General features: G+C 39.7%; 1 protein-coding gene across 4 annotated transcripts in view; it reads right to left on the reverse strand.

Moving 5' to 3' along the window:
- Window positions 1-13,385: 13,385 nt before the first annotated feature.
- Window positions 13,386-15,802, reverse strand: part of UACA (uveal autoantigen with coiled-coil domains and ankyrin repeats) — an 87,121-nt gene continuing 84,704 nt past the window's right edge. For all 4 annotated transcript variants that reach the window (XM_070377362.1, XM_070377365.1, XM_070377363.1 and 1 more), the window contains exon 19: window positions 13,386-14,634. In XM_070377362.1, coding sequence (XP_070233463.1) covers window positions 14,563-14,634 — 72 coding nt within the window. In that variant the 3' untranslated portion in view covers window positions 13,386-14,562. The remainder of the gene's footprint in view (window positions 14,635-15,802) is intronic.

Here is a 15,802-nt window from a genome sequence, read left to right on the forward strand (position 1 = left end):
TTCAGTAGAGTTTTGTCATTTGTTGGGCTTTCCAGGCGGTGCCATGGTAAAGAATCTGCCTGCCAATGCCAGAGACAAGAGTTCAATTCCTGAGTCAGGAAGATCCCCTGGAGTAGAAAATGGCAACCCATTCCAGTATTCTTGCCTGGAAAATTCCATGGACAGAGAAACCTGGAGGGCTACAGCCCAGGGTGTCACCAAGAGTCAGACACAACTGAGCACAAGCTGCTTTTCACTTACCTAGTTTCTTCCAATGGTTTACACGTCATGTAAATATAGTAAAACACCAAAACCAGGAACTTGATACCAGTACAATGTGTGTGTAAAACTCTAGGTCATGTTACCACATTCTTGTATCTCTGTAACCTCCACTGCAAGTGAGATACAAAAGCATTCCATCTCCAGAGACCTCCCTGTGCCGCCCCTTCCAGTCACACTCCCTCCCGTCCCTCCACGGGCCCTAACCCCTCGCAACCATTAATGTGTTCTCCATCATTACAATTTGGTCATTTTGAAAATGGTATATAATCCAGAATGCCCAACGCCTGGCAACCACTGATTTGTTCCCATTGCTATAATTTTGTCATTTTGAAAATGTTGTATAATTGGGCTTTGTTGTCAGCAAAGGTGAACGTAATTCTGAAGTACAATTATTTGTTTACTCATCTCTTTTTCTCTAGATCATTTCAATTTTCTACTTTATTTGTACATTCACTTATTCAAGTGGAAGAGTCTGGGCTGGGGTAGCCACCACTTGGAAAGAGTTTTTCTTCCAGGATCTCTACTGTCCAGTAGGGCTTCCCTGGTTGCTTAGCCGGTAAAGAATCTGCCTGCACTGCAGGAAGCCGCCTGTGGTGTTAGAGACCAAGGTTCGATCCCTGGGTTGGGAAGGTCTCCTGGAGAAGGAAATGGCAACCCACTCCAGTATCCTTGCCTGGAAAGTTCTATGGACAGAGGAGCCTGGTGGCTATACGTCCTTGGAGTTGCAGAGTCCGACACAACTTAACGACTAAACCACCACCACGTCCAGTAGCTTATAAATGGTTCAGGAGATATTAATAAAAATCAATGAAACTTATTTTGAACTTCCATCTTCCTGAAGGTGAGAGGATAAATTTCTGTTGTTTGAAACCACTGCACACGGTAGTATGTTACAGTCATCAGAAGAAACCAATAGGACAACTAAGAACATCCCTTTCTGATACAAGGCAAGCACTCAAGAAATGTTTTGTGAACTTCTTTGTATTCAGAATAAAAGGAAAAACTCTCCCAAAAGCTAATTCCTGGAAGGCTTCATGGGAGTGAAGGTCATGGGAGTTTAAGTTATTTCTTAAAGTACTCTTGCCTGGAAAATCCCATGGATGGAGGAGCCCAGTAGGTTGCAGTCCATGGGGTCGCTAAGAGTCGGACACGACTGAGCGCCTTCACTTTCACTTTTCACTTTCATGCATTGGAGAAGGAAATGGCAACCCACTCCAGTGTTCTTGCCTGGAGAATCCCAGGGACGGGGGAGCCTGGTGGGCTGCCGTCTATGGGGTCGCACAGAGTCGGACACGACTGAAGCGACTTAGCAGCAGCAGTAGTAAAGAACCGGGTAAATTATAAAGGGAAGAAGTGGAGTGAGAGATCATTTTAAGTGGGAGGAATACAACGGGGAAAGCAAGGACGTGGGCAAGCCTAGGACTCTGAGGGCAACGACCCTGGCCCAGTTTATCTGGGATAGAAGAAGGCCCTTATGGGGAAAAGTGGGAAAGTACTGCAGTACAAATGCCCTGGTTCCCCCAGCCTACATGTGGGTTTTCACCGGTTTTCCTCCAATACAACCAATCTTATCAATAATCTTAAAGACTATTTGTCTAAGACCTGAGTGTAAGCAGTGGTATTCTGTGGTGTGCTGTCATAATCCAAGTGGGTTTTCTTGGGTTCCCTACCAGAAAGCTATCTGGAGTGAAGCAGGAAAGAAAGAACCTTTTTCTTCCCCTAGGAAACGGCTCCATGAATTACTGATCAACTGTTTACCATTGTCTTGGTTACCGTAACTCGCAGCTTAGTGTAGATCTGGTAATGCACATAGCCAACTGATGGACTTGCCATCTGTCTCCCAGGACCCTGACATTCACTTCACTCTCAGCACTCCAAAAGCAAATTCAGTCAGCTCTGCTGTATCCAGTATTCTGCCCAAGCTCTGTTAATGAGGACATCAGTGCGTCTAGAGCATAATGATAATTAGTGTCTGTGCTGTTGCTGATGATCCTGAAATACAATAAGGTCTTGACAGCCCTATGCATTCTCAAAGGCAAAGTCAAATTACTTCAATACACTTACTTCTTTACCAAAATTCTACATTAACCAGAGTATTCCATCTCCTGCTCACATTAAAGGACAGTTTTCCATAATGATGGTTCTAATCAATAGGTTTACCTCAATCCCTGCCTATTTATCCAATATTATTCTTTATCTTTCTTAGAGTAACTGCCAAAAGATTTGGAACTTGAGATAACATATAGATTTTTGAAGTGGAGGTTAACAGATATATAGACCCGTGGAACATAATAAAGATTAAAAAACAGCCACAAATAGAAACTTATTGCACTTTTGAGTGGAAAAATCAATATTATTGCATTGAATAAAAAAGATAACTGAATTAATTAGACAAACTGGATAGAAATATGGATAATAATTAAGCTGAATCTGTACCTCATGTGATAGCATAAAAAAGTACAAATGCCTTGTTTAATATAAACAACAATATAATTAAAGAACTAAATAAAATATAGATCCATATGTTGAGAAAGCTTAAGGTATGATATCAATGCCAGAAACCATAAAAGACTGACAAATTTGAATACAAAATCTAAACTTGCAAATGAGAGAGAAAAGCCAAGTTAAAAGGAAAATAACAAAATCAGAGGGGAAAAATTACAGCCTATATGGCAGAGAATTAACATCCTTTTGAAGGTGATTCTTAGGTTAAATTTAACCATAATTTAAACTTAAAGGAGTTGAGAGCAAATGCTTGCCTACATAGTCCAACTCAATTAAGCACTCTCAGCTTCAGACTCTTCAAACAATGGGAGGAAGCCTATTTATTGGATTCCCTGATCAAAGAAGGAAGTGCCCCCAAATGCTATATTATTATTGTTTTACAGGATAGTCTTCCTTGGAAAGGACACATACAGGAAGCCTGGAAAAGAGACAAAGCAGTAACCATGGGTATAGCAAGGTTTGGAAGGGTTGGAGGGTGAATTGTTTTTTTCCTTTTTCTTGTCTGTATTTTCTAAAAGTTTTCAAATTGAATATATGTTTTTTTGGAATAAGGGGGAAAATGTTTAATCAGCCCTGATTCTTATTTGCAAGCAACAAAACTCAATTCTGGCTGTTTTAAATAACGAGGGGATTTATTAAGAATGCACTGGATTAGAAAATTGTTTTACATAATTTTTAAAATGCATTTGGAAGCTCATTAAGTTATAGAGAAGGTGGAAACCAGACTTGGGCCTAAGTGGACAGAAAAATCTTCCAAATTATATTTGAAAGTCTGAGGAGAAGACAGCAGTGGTCCCATCAAGGACTAGATGGTAATCTTTGGGATCACCTCCATCTCAGCACCAGAAACTTGTCTTGGAGCAAACCCAACTGTCCCTGCAACCAGAAAGAGAGACCAGTGCCATCTCCCCCTCTTACTTTCAGTCCCCCAGTCAAAGTCAAGGGCACAGCTGGCAAAATTACCTGGCTTGGGTCACGTGCCTACATCACAGGATGCTGGGGGAAAACAAACCCTTGGCATTTGCAGCCTCTATAGTGGGTGGATATCTCTTTATCTCATTAAGATACACGAGGCAGAGAATGCCCTAGACACGGAAAAGTGGTTCATAGGCTGGTGGTCAAGGGAAAAGTAATTGGCCACTACATAATACATTTTGGAGATTTTCATAAAAAATATAGAGGGAGGTAGGAATCTGAAAAGCAATAGCAGTTTAGAGGGAATTGTGATGGGGTAACTCAGGCAGCCAAGATGGCTCCTCGTGTGAAAAATTATCTCCTTCTCCCCTTAAAAATAGAATTTCTTCCAGTTATTTTATTACTGTCTCTAAGATTATCTGCTAATAAATACATTATTTGGGGTTAAACATAACTTTTTTAAGTAAAACATTTTATATAGTAGTTAACATGTTATAAATAATTTACAAATATATTCCTTTGGTCATACTGCTTTTTTAACTCCTGTCTCTGAAAGCTTCACCATTACTTTTCTTGGAATAGAGGTGAGGGAGATAAAGGAAAATTGGAGTCCATGTGAGGCCTGGATAAGGGGGTGCAAAATGGAGGATTCAGGGTATGGTGAGAGCATAGGAGGCCAGAAAGGACACGGGCAGTGAATGCACAAAAAGAGCGGAATGGAAGGCAAAAAATACCACAGACAGACAGCGACTTTAAAACTTTGTTTGCAGTATCTGTCAACCAAGAAAAAGGAGAGAGCCATCTGTTAGAATGGCCATCACCGAAAAGTCTACAAATAGCAAACGTTGGAGAGGGTGTGGAGAAAAGGGAACCCTCATACACTGTTGGTGAGGCTGTAAATTGATGCAGGCCCCATGGAAAACAGTATGGACATCTCTTAAAGAACTAAAAATAGAACTGCCATATGATCCAGCAATCCCACTCGCGGGCATATATCCAAGAAAGATAGAAGCTCTAATTCTAAAAGATACATGTACCCCAGTGTTCACAGTAGCACTATTTATAATAGCCAAGACATGGAAGCAACCGAAGTGCTCATCAACAGATGATTGGGGATCTTCCCAACCCAGGGATCAAACCCAGGTCTCCCACATTGTAGGCGGATTCTTTACCAGCTAAGCCACAAGGGAAGCCCAAGAATGCTCGAGTAGGTAGCCTATCCCTTCTCCAGCGGATCTTCCTGACCCAGAAATTGAACCAGGGCCTCCTACATTGCTGGCGGATTCTTTATCAACTGAGCTACTAGCGAAGCCATATACGAATGAGTCTATATACAAACAGAAACAGACTCACAGACATAGAGAACTTGTGGTTACCAAAGAGGGGAACAAATAGCAGTACGGGATTAACAGAAACTATGTATAAAATAGGTGAGCAACAGGAATTTACTGTATAGCACAGGGGATCTCACACAAATCATGGAATCATCTACAAGGGAACATAATCTGGAAAACTACAGAATCACTACGCTATCTACCTAAAACTAACACAATAATGCAAATCAACAGTAGTTCAATAAGAAATATAAGGTGAAAGAAAAATACAAATTCTTCCTCATGGACCCAAGTGGATCCAAAATGTGGAGCATTACTTGATTCAGTCATACCATAGGTTAATTATTCCAAAATTTAGAAATTATTACAAAATAGCTTAAACTTTTACCATCAGGTCTGATGGAAGCACTTAGGAAGACGCACCCTGTGCATCCCACTGCATATCCTGGAGTTTTCACTCCAGTTTGAAATGACATGCTGCACACATGGGGGAAAGCCTGGCCAGCTTCAGAACCAGGAATAACTGCTCTACCTAGTGGGCACAGTGTCTCACATGTGTGATGTCCACTTCCTAACACTGGCTGCTAGAAAGTTCCTTCAAATTGAGGTCAGTTCAAGAAATGTAAGCAGAATATTATAGTGCTTATGGCATGTTTTCTAGATCCCAAGTTGTTTGTTTTTCCTGTCTTTTTAGTATTTACCACTCCTCTTTTCCTCTCCCATATTAAGAAAAAAAATTGCAAGCCACCTTAAAATCCTTTTTTTGTAATGAGGTAGGGCAAAAAGTAATAAATATGCATATTGACATTTGCTTGGGAACCTAAAATGTAAATTCAACGCACTAGCTCCCTATTCTGGTTAGACATCAGATCACAATTAAATCTTCCTCAGATTCTCTGTTGTCCTGGTAACTGCTCTCCGCTTGGAGAACACAGAGGGTGATGTCGCCCAAAAGGGTCTGTGGAGGGAGAGCAAGAGCGTACTAAGGAATTCCTCCTGATGTTCATAACCACACAGCAAGCTGTGGCAGAATGGTAGCATGGAGCGGAGACAAGCCCTCCTCAGGTTACTCCCGTTGCTGTGATGTAGTGGGGCTTTGCTGCAGTTAAGTGGCTATGTACGTTATAATAACAAGATTGGCTATGGCACACCAAAAATATTGACAATGAATAGTACTTTGGATAATCACAGATTGCAAATCCTCTTAAACGCATTCAACTCTAACAGATATATTTAGACTTAGATGAACAGTAGCTGGGGGAATTTCTCAAAGTGTCAACTGGTGTGAATGAATAAAGATGGCTTTAAAGGAGCTATACTGCTTAGGGATTAAGGCCAACTGGAACAATTCACTTTTACAAAATAAGCCTCCAAGCTCAAGAGAGCAGCCCTTCTTTGTTTGATTGAGGCGTATCACTTCAATCCTCAGGACGTGTGCTGGCAGTCCTGTGATGGCTCATCCCTGTCCATTTGTACAAGAGGTTTTAATTGTACATTGATGGGAACTCGCAACTCTGTTGAGGCAATCTTTGTAGCAACGACAAAGAGGGAAAATTTTTAAGTAGCCGTCATTTTTATTTTGGCTTAACAGATTTTAGCAGGAAGATTCTGAATATGAATCGGCTTCATTTTTAAATCCTAAAGAGAATTTCTGAAGCAGCCCAGAAGGTGCCACTTTAGTCGGAGGCAATTAAAAAAAAAAAGCCTAGAATAGCTAGCAAGAAAGAGAATCACACAATTTGTTTGGACGTTGTAGGGAAAAAAGTTACAAATTACATGAAGTCCTTTCCTCCATCCTCCCTGAGTGTATTTGCTCTTGTTTACACTCTTACATACAATTCTTCCTCAGTGTTTGGAGGTGGGGATGGGACAGGAGGTATAATGTAAATAGTAAGAAGAGTTTATATTATTTAAGATACAGCTTGTCGCGTTTTAACTGCAACAAAGTCAAGTGTTGCGGGCACTTAACAAAAGGGCCAGTGCAGTGACTTTCCCGGTGATCCAGGGGCTAAGACTCCACACTCCCAATGCAGGTTTCATCTCTAGTCCGGGAAACAGATCCACGTGCTGTAACCAAGAGTTCACGGGCTGCAACTCAAGGTTCCCCCATGCTGCAACAAAGACCCTGTGTGCCATAACTGAGACCCAGTGCAACCAGTTAATTAATTATAAAAGGGGGGGGATGGTACACTTTTGGATGGTACAGAATCTCTTCCCATAGGGGAGTTGTTTTTCTCGAGTTGAATTCCAGCCTTTAGAAGGTAATGTGGGCATCAGTAGAGAAAAGTAGAAGCTGATTAAGTCATTTCTCTCTAGGTTCCCCCCATCCCCTCACAGTTCTTAAGGACCACCAGAGAATGCATTTTCAAACTTAAATTCTTTATAATGTTGAGCTACCTGAAACTACTAGACATATGGTTCCTCAAGGTGAAATGTCTACAGAGAGTACCCAGCTCCTGGGATTCCCTGCAGGTACCACTTTTAAAGTGGCCTGTACCATGTTCCTTCAGTTTGTGAGAAAGCTACTTAATGATGCATAAAACTAATTATTATAAAATAAGACTGAATCTGTATGGTAGCTGTTCACAATGTGGAAAATCACACTTTTTCATGGCTTATTTTCTTTTAAAATGTATGTCCTTTTCCCATCCTTAATGTGTTCTGTATATGTAAAATAAATACTCTTCGCAGCAGGACCCGGGCTTGGAGGCCTTAAAACCCAATAAAAGAATCCTGTAGTTTAATGGTCCTTAAATGCTCGACATCTTTTTCACTTAATGTAAAATCCATCTGATCTAATAGCCGTGACTGAATTATAGATATATAATTTTTTCTATTAAATGTTAATCTTCTGACTTGGCAGAGCAATAGAGGCTCTAAATTATTAAGAAGGCAATAACCTCTCTAAACTCTTTCCTGAATTCAGAATATTCCCAGGACTGCTATCTTGAAAAAAAAAGAAACTGCAAACCTATTTAAAATATAAAATAAAAATTGGGCCAATTAAGTACAATTTGATGCTAAATATCAGTTATAAGGAACATTATTTTTATAGATGTTTATCTCCTTTATTATTTCACTATATATGTGTTTGTAGGTATGTGTACACAGATACACACTTATAACTGGAGAAGCAACCCTCACAAGTCCTGGCTCTTTTTCATTTACATATGACATTTTTGTAACCTTGCCTTTTTGGTGGAATTCATTCATCATCGATGTTTGTTCATGCAGGCATAAATAATGAAAGTGCCCTCTAATGCGTAAGTGATGCCACGCGTCCAATTATGCTAAACACAGTCTTAATGCCCAGAGAATCTTATTGGAGTGCCATCTTTGCTGAAGTTTTTTTCTTTAAATCTCTACATTTATGATTCTCATGAGCCAAAGATCCATACATGCAGTAGGAAACAGAGCCACGTTAAGAAGCAGGTTAGTATGTACCTGGAGAGGCTAGTATAGACACTCTTGTTTCAAACAGTCAAGCCCAAAACATAAGGAAGAATTTAATTTCCAACAACAAAGTCTTAAATCCAGTTTAGTTGGGAACAACACTGAATGAAGTGGGAGCTGAAATATCTATTTAGCATTTTGTGCACGACATATCTTCTGGTGCCGTTTGCTTTTTTTGTTTTTCTGAAAATTACTCACAGTAATTGTTTTTCCTCTCTGAAATTTATTCACAACATTCAGCAGCCAGGAGCAAGGTCCAGGTTCTTCTTCCCTTGCCATACGTGTGCAACCATAATTTGCACAATTATCACAGGCAATTCTCTTTCGATCCTTATTTTGGTGCCTTTACTTTGATATACAGAACTTGTAGGATGAAAAGGATCACCACAAGGTTGTAGAATCCAGTGATGAGGAAGATAAAGACACTGCAAGAAAGTTTTCTTCCACCATGGGGAAGCAGATGTCAAAAGAAGTCTGTAATCACTACTGTCAATACTGCCCACTTGCATTAGTGTGAGCAGGCACTGATGGATCTGGTCATCATGGACACCAAAAATTAATTGGAAACTCCCCTTTTCTGCTTTGAAACAAGCAAACTGAAAATATGAACCATGTTCTCTGTAGGTAAGAAGCGCGTGTATGAGACCAATATTCAGGTCTTTGTTAGAAGAAAGGTGGTAACACTGGGGGAAGAAAAAGTGCTCATGTTCTAAAGCCGCAAGCTTTTTAAAGCACCAATGATCCAATGCATTCAGAATTACAGAAAAATTTAAACTGTATAATATTGGTTAGGGACAAGAGGAAAGGTTTAAATAAAAAACAAGCTATAAGAAAGATTAGCCTTAATTCCAAGTGGTGCTAGTGTAAGGAATCCACCTGCAAATTAAAGAGATGCAAGAGGCCCAGGTTCAATCCTTCAGTTGGGAAGATCCCCTGGAGTAGGAAATGGCAACCTACTCCAGGAATCTTGCCTTGAAAATCCCATGGACAGAGGAGCCTGGGGGGCTGCAATTCATGGGGTCACAAAGAGTCGGACAAGACTGAGCACACGCACACACACACACGCACACACACACACACACATCTGAAATTTCACAATAGCACAGGTGTAGCTAGTGCTTGATGCTGCAAAAGTGCTGCATTCAATATGACTACCCCAAAGCCTTATGTTCTTTGCAGCCAAAGATGGAGAAGCTCTATATTGTCAACAAAAACAAGACCAGGAGCTGACTGTGGCTCAGATCATGGACTCCTTATTGCCAAATTCAGACTTAAATTGAAGAAAGTAAGGAAAACCACTAGACCATTCAGGTATGACCTAAATCAAATCCCTTATGATTATACAGTGGAACTGAGAAATAGATTTAAGGGCCTAGATCTGATAGATAGAGTGCCTGATGAACTATGAAATGAGGTTCATGACACTGTACAGGAGACAGGGATCAAGACCATCCCCATGAAAAAGAAATGCAAAAAAGCAAAATTGCTGTCTGGGGAGGCCTTACAAATGAAAAGAAGAGAAGCAAAAAGCAAAGGAGAAAAGGAAAGATAAAAGCATCTGAATGCAGAGTTCCAAAGAGTAGCAAGAAGAGATAAGAAAGCCTTCCTCAGCGATCAATGCAAAGAAATAGAGGAAAACAACAGAATGGGAAAGACTAGAGATCTCTTCAAGAAAATTAGAGATACCAAGGGAACATTTCATGCAAAGATGGGCTCGATAAAGGACAGAAATGGTATGGACCTAACAGAAGCAGAAGATATTAAGAAGAGGTGGCAAGAATACACAGAACTGTACAAAAAAGATCTTCATGACCCAGATAATCACGATGATGTGATCACTGACCTAGAGCCAGACATCCTGGAATGTGAAGTCAAGTGGGCCTTAGAAAGCATCACTACGAACAAAGCTAGTGGAGGTGATGGAATTCCAGTTGAGCTACTTCAAATCCTGAAAGATGATGCTGTGAAAGTGCTGCACTCAATATGCCAGCAAATTTGGAAAACTCAGCAGTGGCCACAGGACTGGAAAAGATCAGTTTTCATTCCAATCCCAAAGAAAGGCAATGCCAAAAAATGCTCAAACTACCACACAATTGCACTCATCTCACACACTAGTTAAGTAATGCTCAAAATTCTCCAAGCCAGGCTTCAGCAATACGTGAACCATGAACTTCCCGATGTTCAAGCTGGTTTTAGAAAAGGCAGAGGAACCAGAGATCAAATTGCCAACATCCACTGGATCATGGAAAAAGCAAGAGAGTTCCAGAAAAACATCTATTTCTGCTTTATTGACTATGCCAAAGCCTTTGACTGTGTGGATCACAAGAAACTGTGGAAAATTCTTAGAGATGGGAATACCAGACCACCTGACCTGCCTCTTGAGAAATTTGTATGCAGGTCAGGAAGCAACAGTTAGAACTGGACATGGAACAACAGACTGGTTCCAAATAGGAAAAGGAGTACCTCAAGGCTATATATTGTCACCCTGCTTATTTAACTTATATGCAGAGTACATCATGAGAAACGCTGGGCTGGAAGAAGCACAAGCTGGAATCAAGATCGCCGGGAGAAATATCAGTAACCTCAGATATGCAGATGACATCACCCTTATGGCAGAAAGTGAAGAGAAACTAAAAAGCCTCTTGATGAAAGTGAAAGTGGAGAATGAAAAAGTTGGCTTAAAGCTCAACATTCAGAAAACGAAGATCATGGCATCTGGTCCCATCACTTCATGGGAAATAGATGGGGAAACAGTGGAAACAGTGTCAGACTTTACTTTTTTGGGCTCCAAAATCACTGCAGATGGTGACTGCAGCCATGAAATTAAAAGACGCTTACTCCTTGGAAGGAAAGTTATGACCAGCCTAGATAGCATATTCAAAAGCAGAGACATTACTTTGCCAACAAAGGTTCGTCTAGTCAAGGATATGGTTTTTCCTGTGGTCATGGATGGATGTGAGAGTTGGAGTGTGAAGAAAGCTGAGCACCAAAGAATTGATGCTTTTGAACTGTGGTGTTGAGAAGACTCTTGAGAGTCCCTTGGACTGCAAGGAGATCCAACCAGTCCATTCTAAAGGAGATCAGCCCTGGGATTTATTTGGAAGGAATGATGCTAAAGCTGAAACTCCAGTACTTTGGCCACCTCATGAGAAGAGTTGACTCATTGAAAAAAAGACTCTGATGGTGGGAAGGATTGGGGGCAGGAGGAGAAGGGGACGACAGAGGATGAGATGGCTGGATGGCATCACTGACTCGATGGACGTTGAGTCTGAGTGAACTCCAGGAGATGGAGATGGACAGGGAGGCTTGGCGTGCTGCGATTCATGGGGTCGCAAAGAGTCGGACACGACTGAGCGACTGACCTGACCTGAATCAAAGCTATAGTTCTTCCAGTACTCATGTATGGATGTGAGAGCTGGACTATAAAGAGAGCTGAGCGCCGAAGAATTGGTGCTTCTGAACTGTGGTGTTGGAGAAGACTCTTGAGAGTCCCTTGGACTGCAAGGAGATCCAACCAGTCAATCCCAAAGGAAGTCAGTCCTGAATATTCATTGGAAAGACTGATGCCGAAGCTGAAACTCCAATACTTTGGCCATCTGAGGCGACGAATTGACTCATTGGAAAAGACCAATGCTGGGATAGATTGAAGGCAGGAAGAGAAGGCCGATGCGATGGACATGAGTTTGAGTAGGCTCCAGGAGTTGGTGATGGACAGGGAAGCCTGGTGTGCTTCAGTCCATGGGGTCGCAAAGAGTCAGACATGACTGAGCAACTGAACTGAACTGAAACTGAGCCAGTGCTTAGAGTCACTGGATTATTAAATTTTAAGATGTTCATTGCATTAATATTTTATTTTAAAGGTTCTTTATAATACTAACCCTCTGTTAAAAGGAATGAGCTTTTCTGATGAAGTAGGAGTGATTAAAAAAAAAAAACAACAAGCAACAAACAGTAATAAAGCTTTCAACGAAGGGCTGCACTCCCATAGGGATTCAGTGATTCTTTCAGAGAGCACTCGTATCTTAGACAACTGACATTCCTCTTGGCCTAAGTTCAGACTTCAGTCTTTCTGAATACAGAACAGCAAAGAGACCAGCATCACACATTGTATGTTTCATTTGTTAAGGCTTGTACGAGCTCTGCATTTGACATCCAGAGGTGAGTGAATGAGAAAATGAGGTTAATTCAAGGAGGTTACTTGATATTGCATTCTACATAGCTAAATGAAAATAGGTGTCATGTGATGAACATGGGTTTGAGTGAACTCCAGGAGTTGGTGATGGACAGGGGGGCCTGGCGTGCTGCGGTTCATGGGGTTGCAAAGAGTCAGATACAACTGAGCGACTGAACTGAAATGAACTGATCTGTACTTTGCACCCCATCATTCTCTACCCAAAATTCTCCAAAAATAGCAAATGGACTTGATCACCTTGTAAATCTCTTACAAGGATGTTCAAAACAATATTCCACAGAAAATTTTTTTTTTTTGGATGGCTGAAGACAAAATAAAACATATATAAACCCATACAGGGGTTCCCTTACCATCCCTAATAAGGAAAGTATAACACTGAAAATTATTCAGTTAAGAACTTCTCTATTCCAGAGCTTCAATAGGTGACTTAAAACTCATGAAATAGAGCTCATGCTGAAGGACAACATTTAACATAAAATTTAAAGAATCTAAATATTGCTTATGAAAACTGTGTATACTTAACTAAAGAATTAAAAATAAATCCATTTCTGACTTTTCGCTGTTGTTTCTATATTGAAGAACTATGATAGTTTATCCTTTGGTGGGATAAGTTATTCTGATGGTCCTTTGTCCTTGTAATTGACAAAAATGGGATCAAAAACCTGGTTCAGGATGCTCAAAGATTATTGCTAAGGCACATTTTGCAATTTAAAAAAAAACTTGCATTGAAATGATTCATTTGTGTAGTTTATTTGCTAATAGTCAAATTAGTAATTTTCAATCTGAATTGTAAATAAAATATTAATAAAATAACAAAACATATAAACTTTCCTTAAGGAGACAGAAATAATAAAAATGGTTGGTTATAATATTTACTATAAACATGTCCAATTGCATTATTTTCTTGCTATCTATATTCTTAGAGTTTACTATGTTACTGCACTTTGTCTAAATCCTTAAAGATCTGTCCTCTAAAATCCATTCTCGAATGCTAATTTTGCAAGAAAACTGCCTTTTACATTATTAATCTCATTAGTGCAATTTTCCTATAAATAAGTACAAAACATTTGGAGGATGCATACATAATGAGTGCTTGGTTACTATAGTAGCAAATGTCAGAGTAATTACTAAAAAAAAAGTCTAAAACTTTTGACACTTTGAAAAATCTAGTATACCATTAATCACAGTTTTCTACATACTCTGGCAAGAAAAGTCACCACAAGTGAAAATCAAGATACCATTATGGAGATTATGAGGCAATTTTATTATGAATTCCTGATATATTCCACCCTTGCCTGTTCTTAACCTAAATGTAATTTAGCACTGCAAACCATCTGTGAAATGAAATTTACTTTAAAAGGCATAAATGTTACTAGTGTAAAAAGAAAAAAAATGTGTATCTCCAAAAGAGGTCAAAGGCACTCATTAAGTTACTTGAATAAAAATGGAACTTGGCCAAGTTACCATGTGTTCCTTGAAACTTCATGAGGTCTCATGGCTTGACTGAAGACCTGAAAGATCTTCTGATGCACTTAAAAGAGTCTCCCAACCCAATTAATTTCTCTGGAAGAAACCTTTAAATAATTATTTCCGCCTAACCCCTCTTCAAATGGACCCACTCAGTTGGCTCAGGTTTTACTGGGTACTCAATCAATTCAAACAATCCAAGGCAAAGTGTTAATGTTGTTTGTCTAATTGTAAAATTAACATACACAGAATATAAGATTTGAACTCATATTGAAGAACTCAGCAACATATCTGTCTAAATTAAAAACCTACTGATGGATCAAAATACACTTTATTTTAATTATACTAGCACAGCGAGGCCCAGAAAGGCCATGAAGTTGCGCACAGAATGCTCAGCACCAGCAGGGAAAGCCACTGTGGGCTGGGGGGTGTCGACTAGCACACGAGCCCCTGCCGCATCTGTATGATCTGCAGTAAGGCGGCCTGCACATCCTCATCCATGTGACCCTGGGAGAAAGAGGAGAGGGGAGAAGTATTTTATGTCATCTTCATTCACACACAAATTCTTAAGACACAGGGCTTTATAACAGGTCCTTATTGGTTGTGATTCACCAAATGCAAAATCCTCACCATCGTGGTGACATTCTAAACATTTTATTGGAAAACAGAGTAGAGCTCTATCATAGAAAGGACAATCAATGTAAAAGTAGTGCACACCAGTGACTCTAAATGTCTAGTATCAGAGAACAGATGGACAAACTTCTTTCTCTCTTTTTATTAACGGCTCAGGTGATAGAGGCAGCGTAAGTTACAGATGAGCAAAGTAAACTACTACAAGGAAAAGTTTCTTTTGCTTCTGCCAAGTTTTTTTTACCAGAAAAGTAATTAATGAAAATTCCTATATTTATATTTTTTACACAAGTAGGATCATATATATTATTTTGCAATTTGCCTTTCCACCTAGTGTTACAGAAATCTTTTTCAAGTTACTGCTTATTTTTATTCATTTATTTATTGGACACACCACATGGCTTGTAGGAACCCAGTTCCCCAACCAGGAATCGAACCTGGGTCCATGGAAGTGAAAGCCAGAGTCTTAACCACTAGAATTCCCTGCCTTAATTATTTTAAATTATTGTATAATATTCTACTGTGTGTATGATAATTTCTTTATTAATTCTCTCAAAAATAGACATTTATGGAGTTTCCAATCTTTCACAGCAGGTTCCTAGAGAAGAAATTGCTGGGTCAAAAAAGCAGCCTCAATTTTTAAATTTTGCCAAGTACTACAAAATTTCCCTCTACAGAGATAATGACAAGCTACACTCCTACCAACAGGGTATAAGTGTCCATTTCCCACAATGCCCTGGCCAGTGCTACAGATTATCCTTTTGTTTAATATTTGCCAATCCCAGCAGTGAAAAATGGTTACCTCCTTGTTTATTTCCCCTTTTACTAGTTATGTTGAGGTCTTTTAACATGAATGTTATCTGCTTATATTTAGAAAGAGCACTTTAAAGTTAAAATGATGGCAAGAGGTTGATTAAATGCAAGTCAATATGGTGGGCTTATAACAGCCACCCCCTTCCCTTTTCCTTTGCTTGAGCACTTGAATGGATTTCAGCATAACACTTCCTATTAATATAAAAAGTTTAGCTTCCAAAATCTGTTTCTA

The sequence above is a fragment of the Bos mutus genome, chromosome 10, assembly GCF_027580195.1.
Source record: "Bos mutus isolate GX-2022 chromosome 10, NWIPB_WYAK_1.1, whole genome shotgun sequence".
NCBI classification, from domain to species: Eukaryota; Metazoa; Chordata; class Mammalia; order Artiodactyla; family Bovidae; genus Bos; species Bos mutus.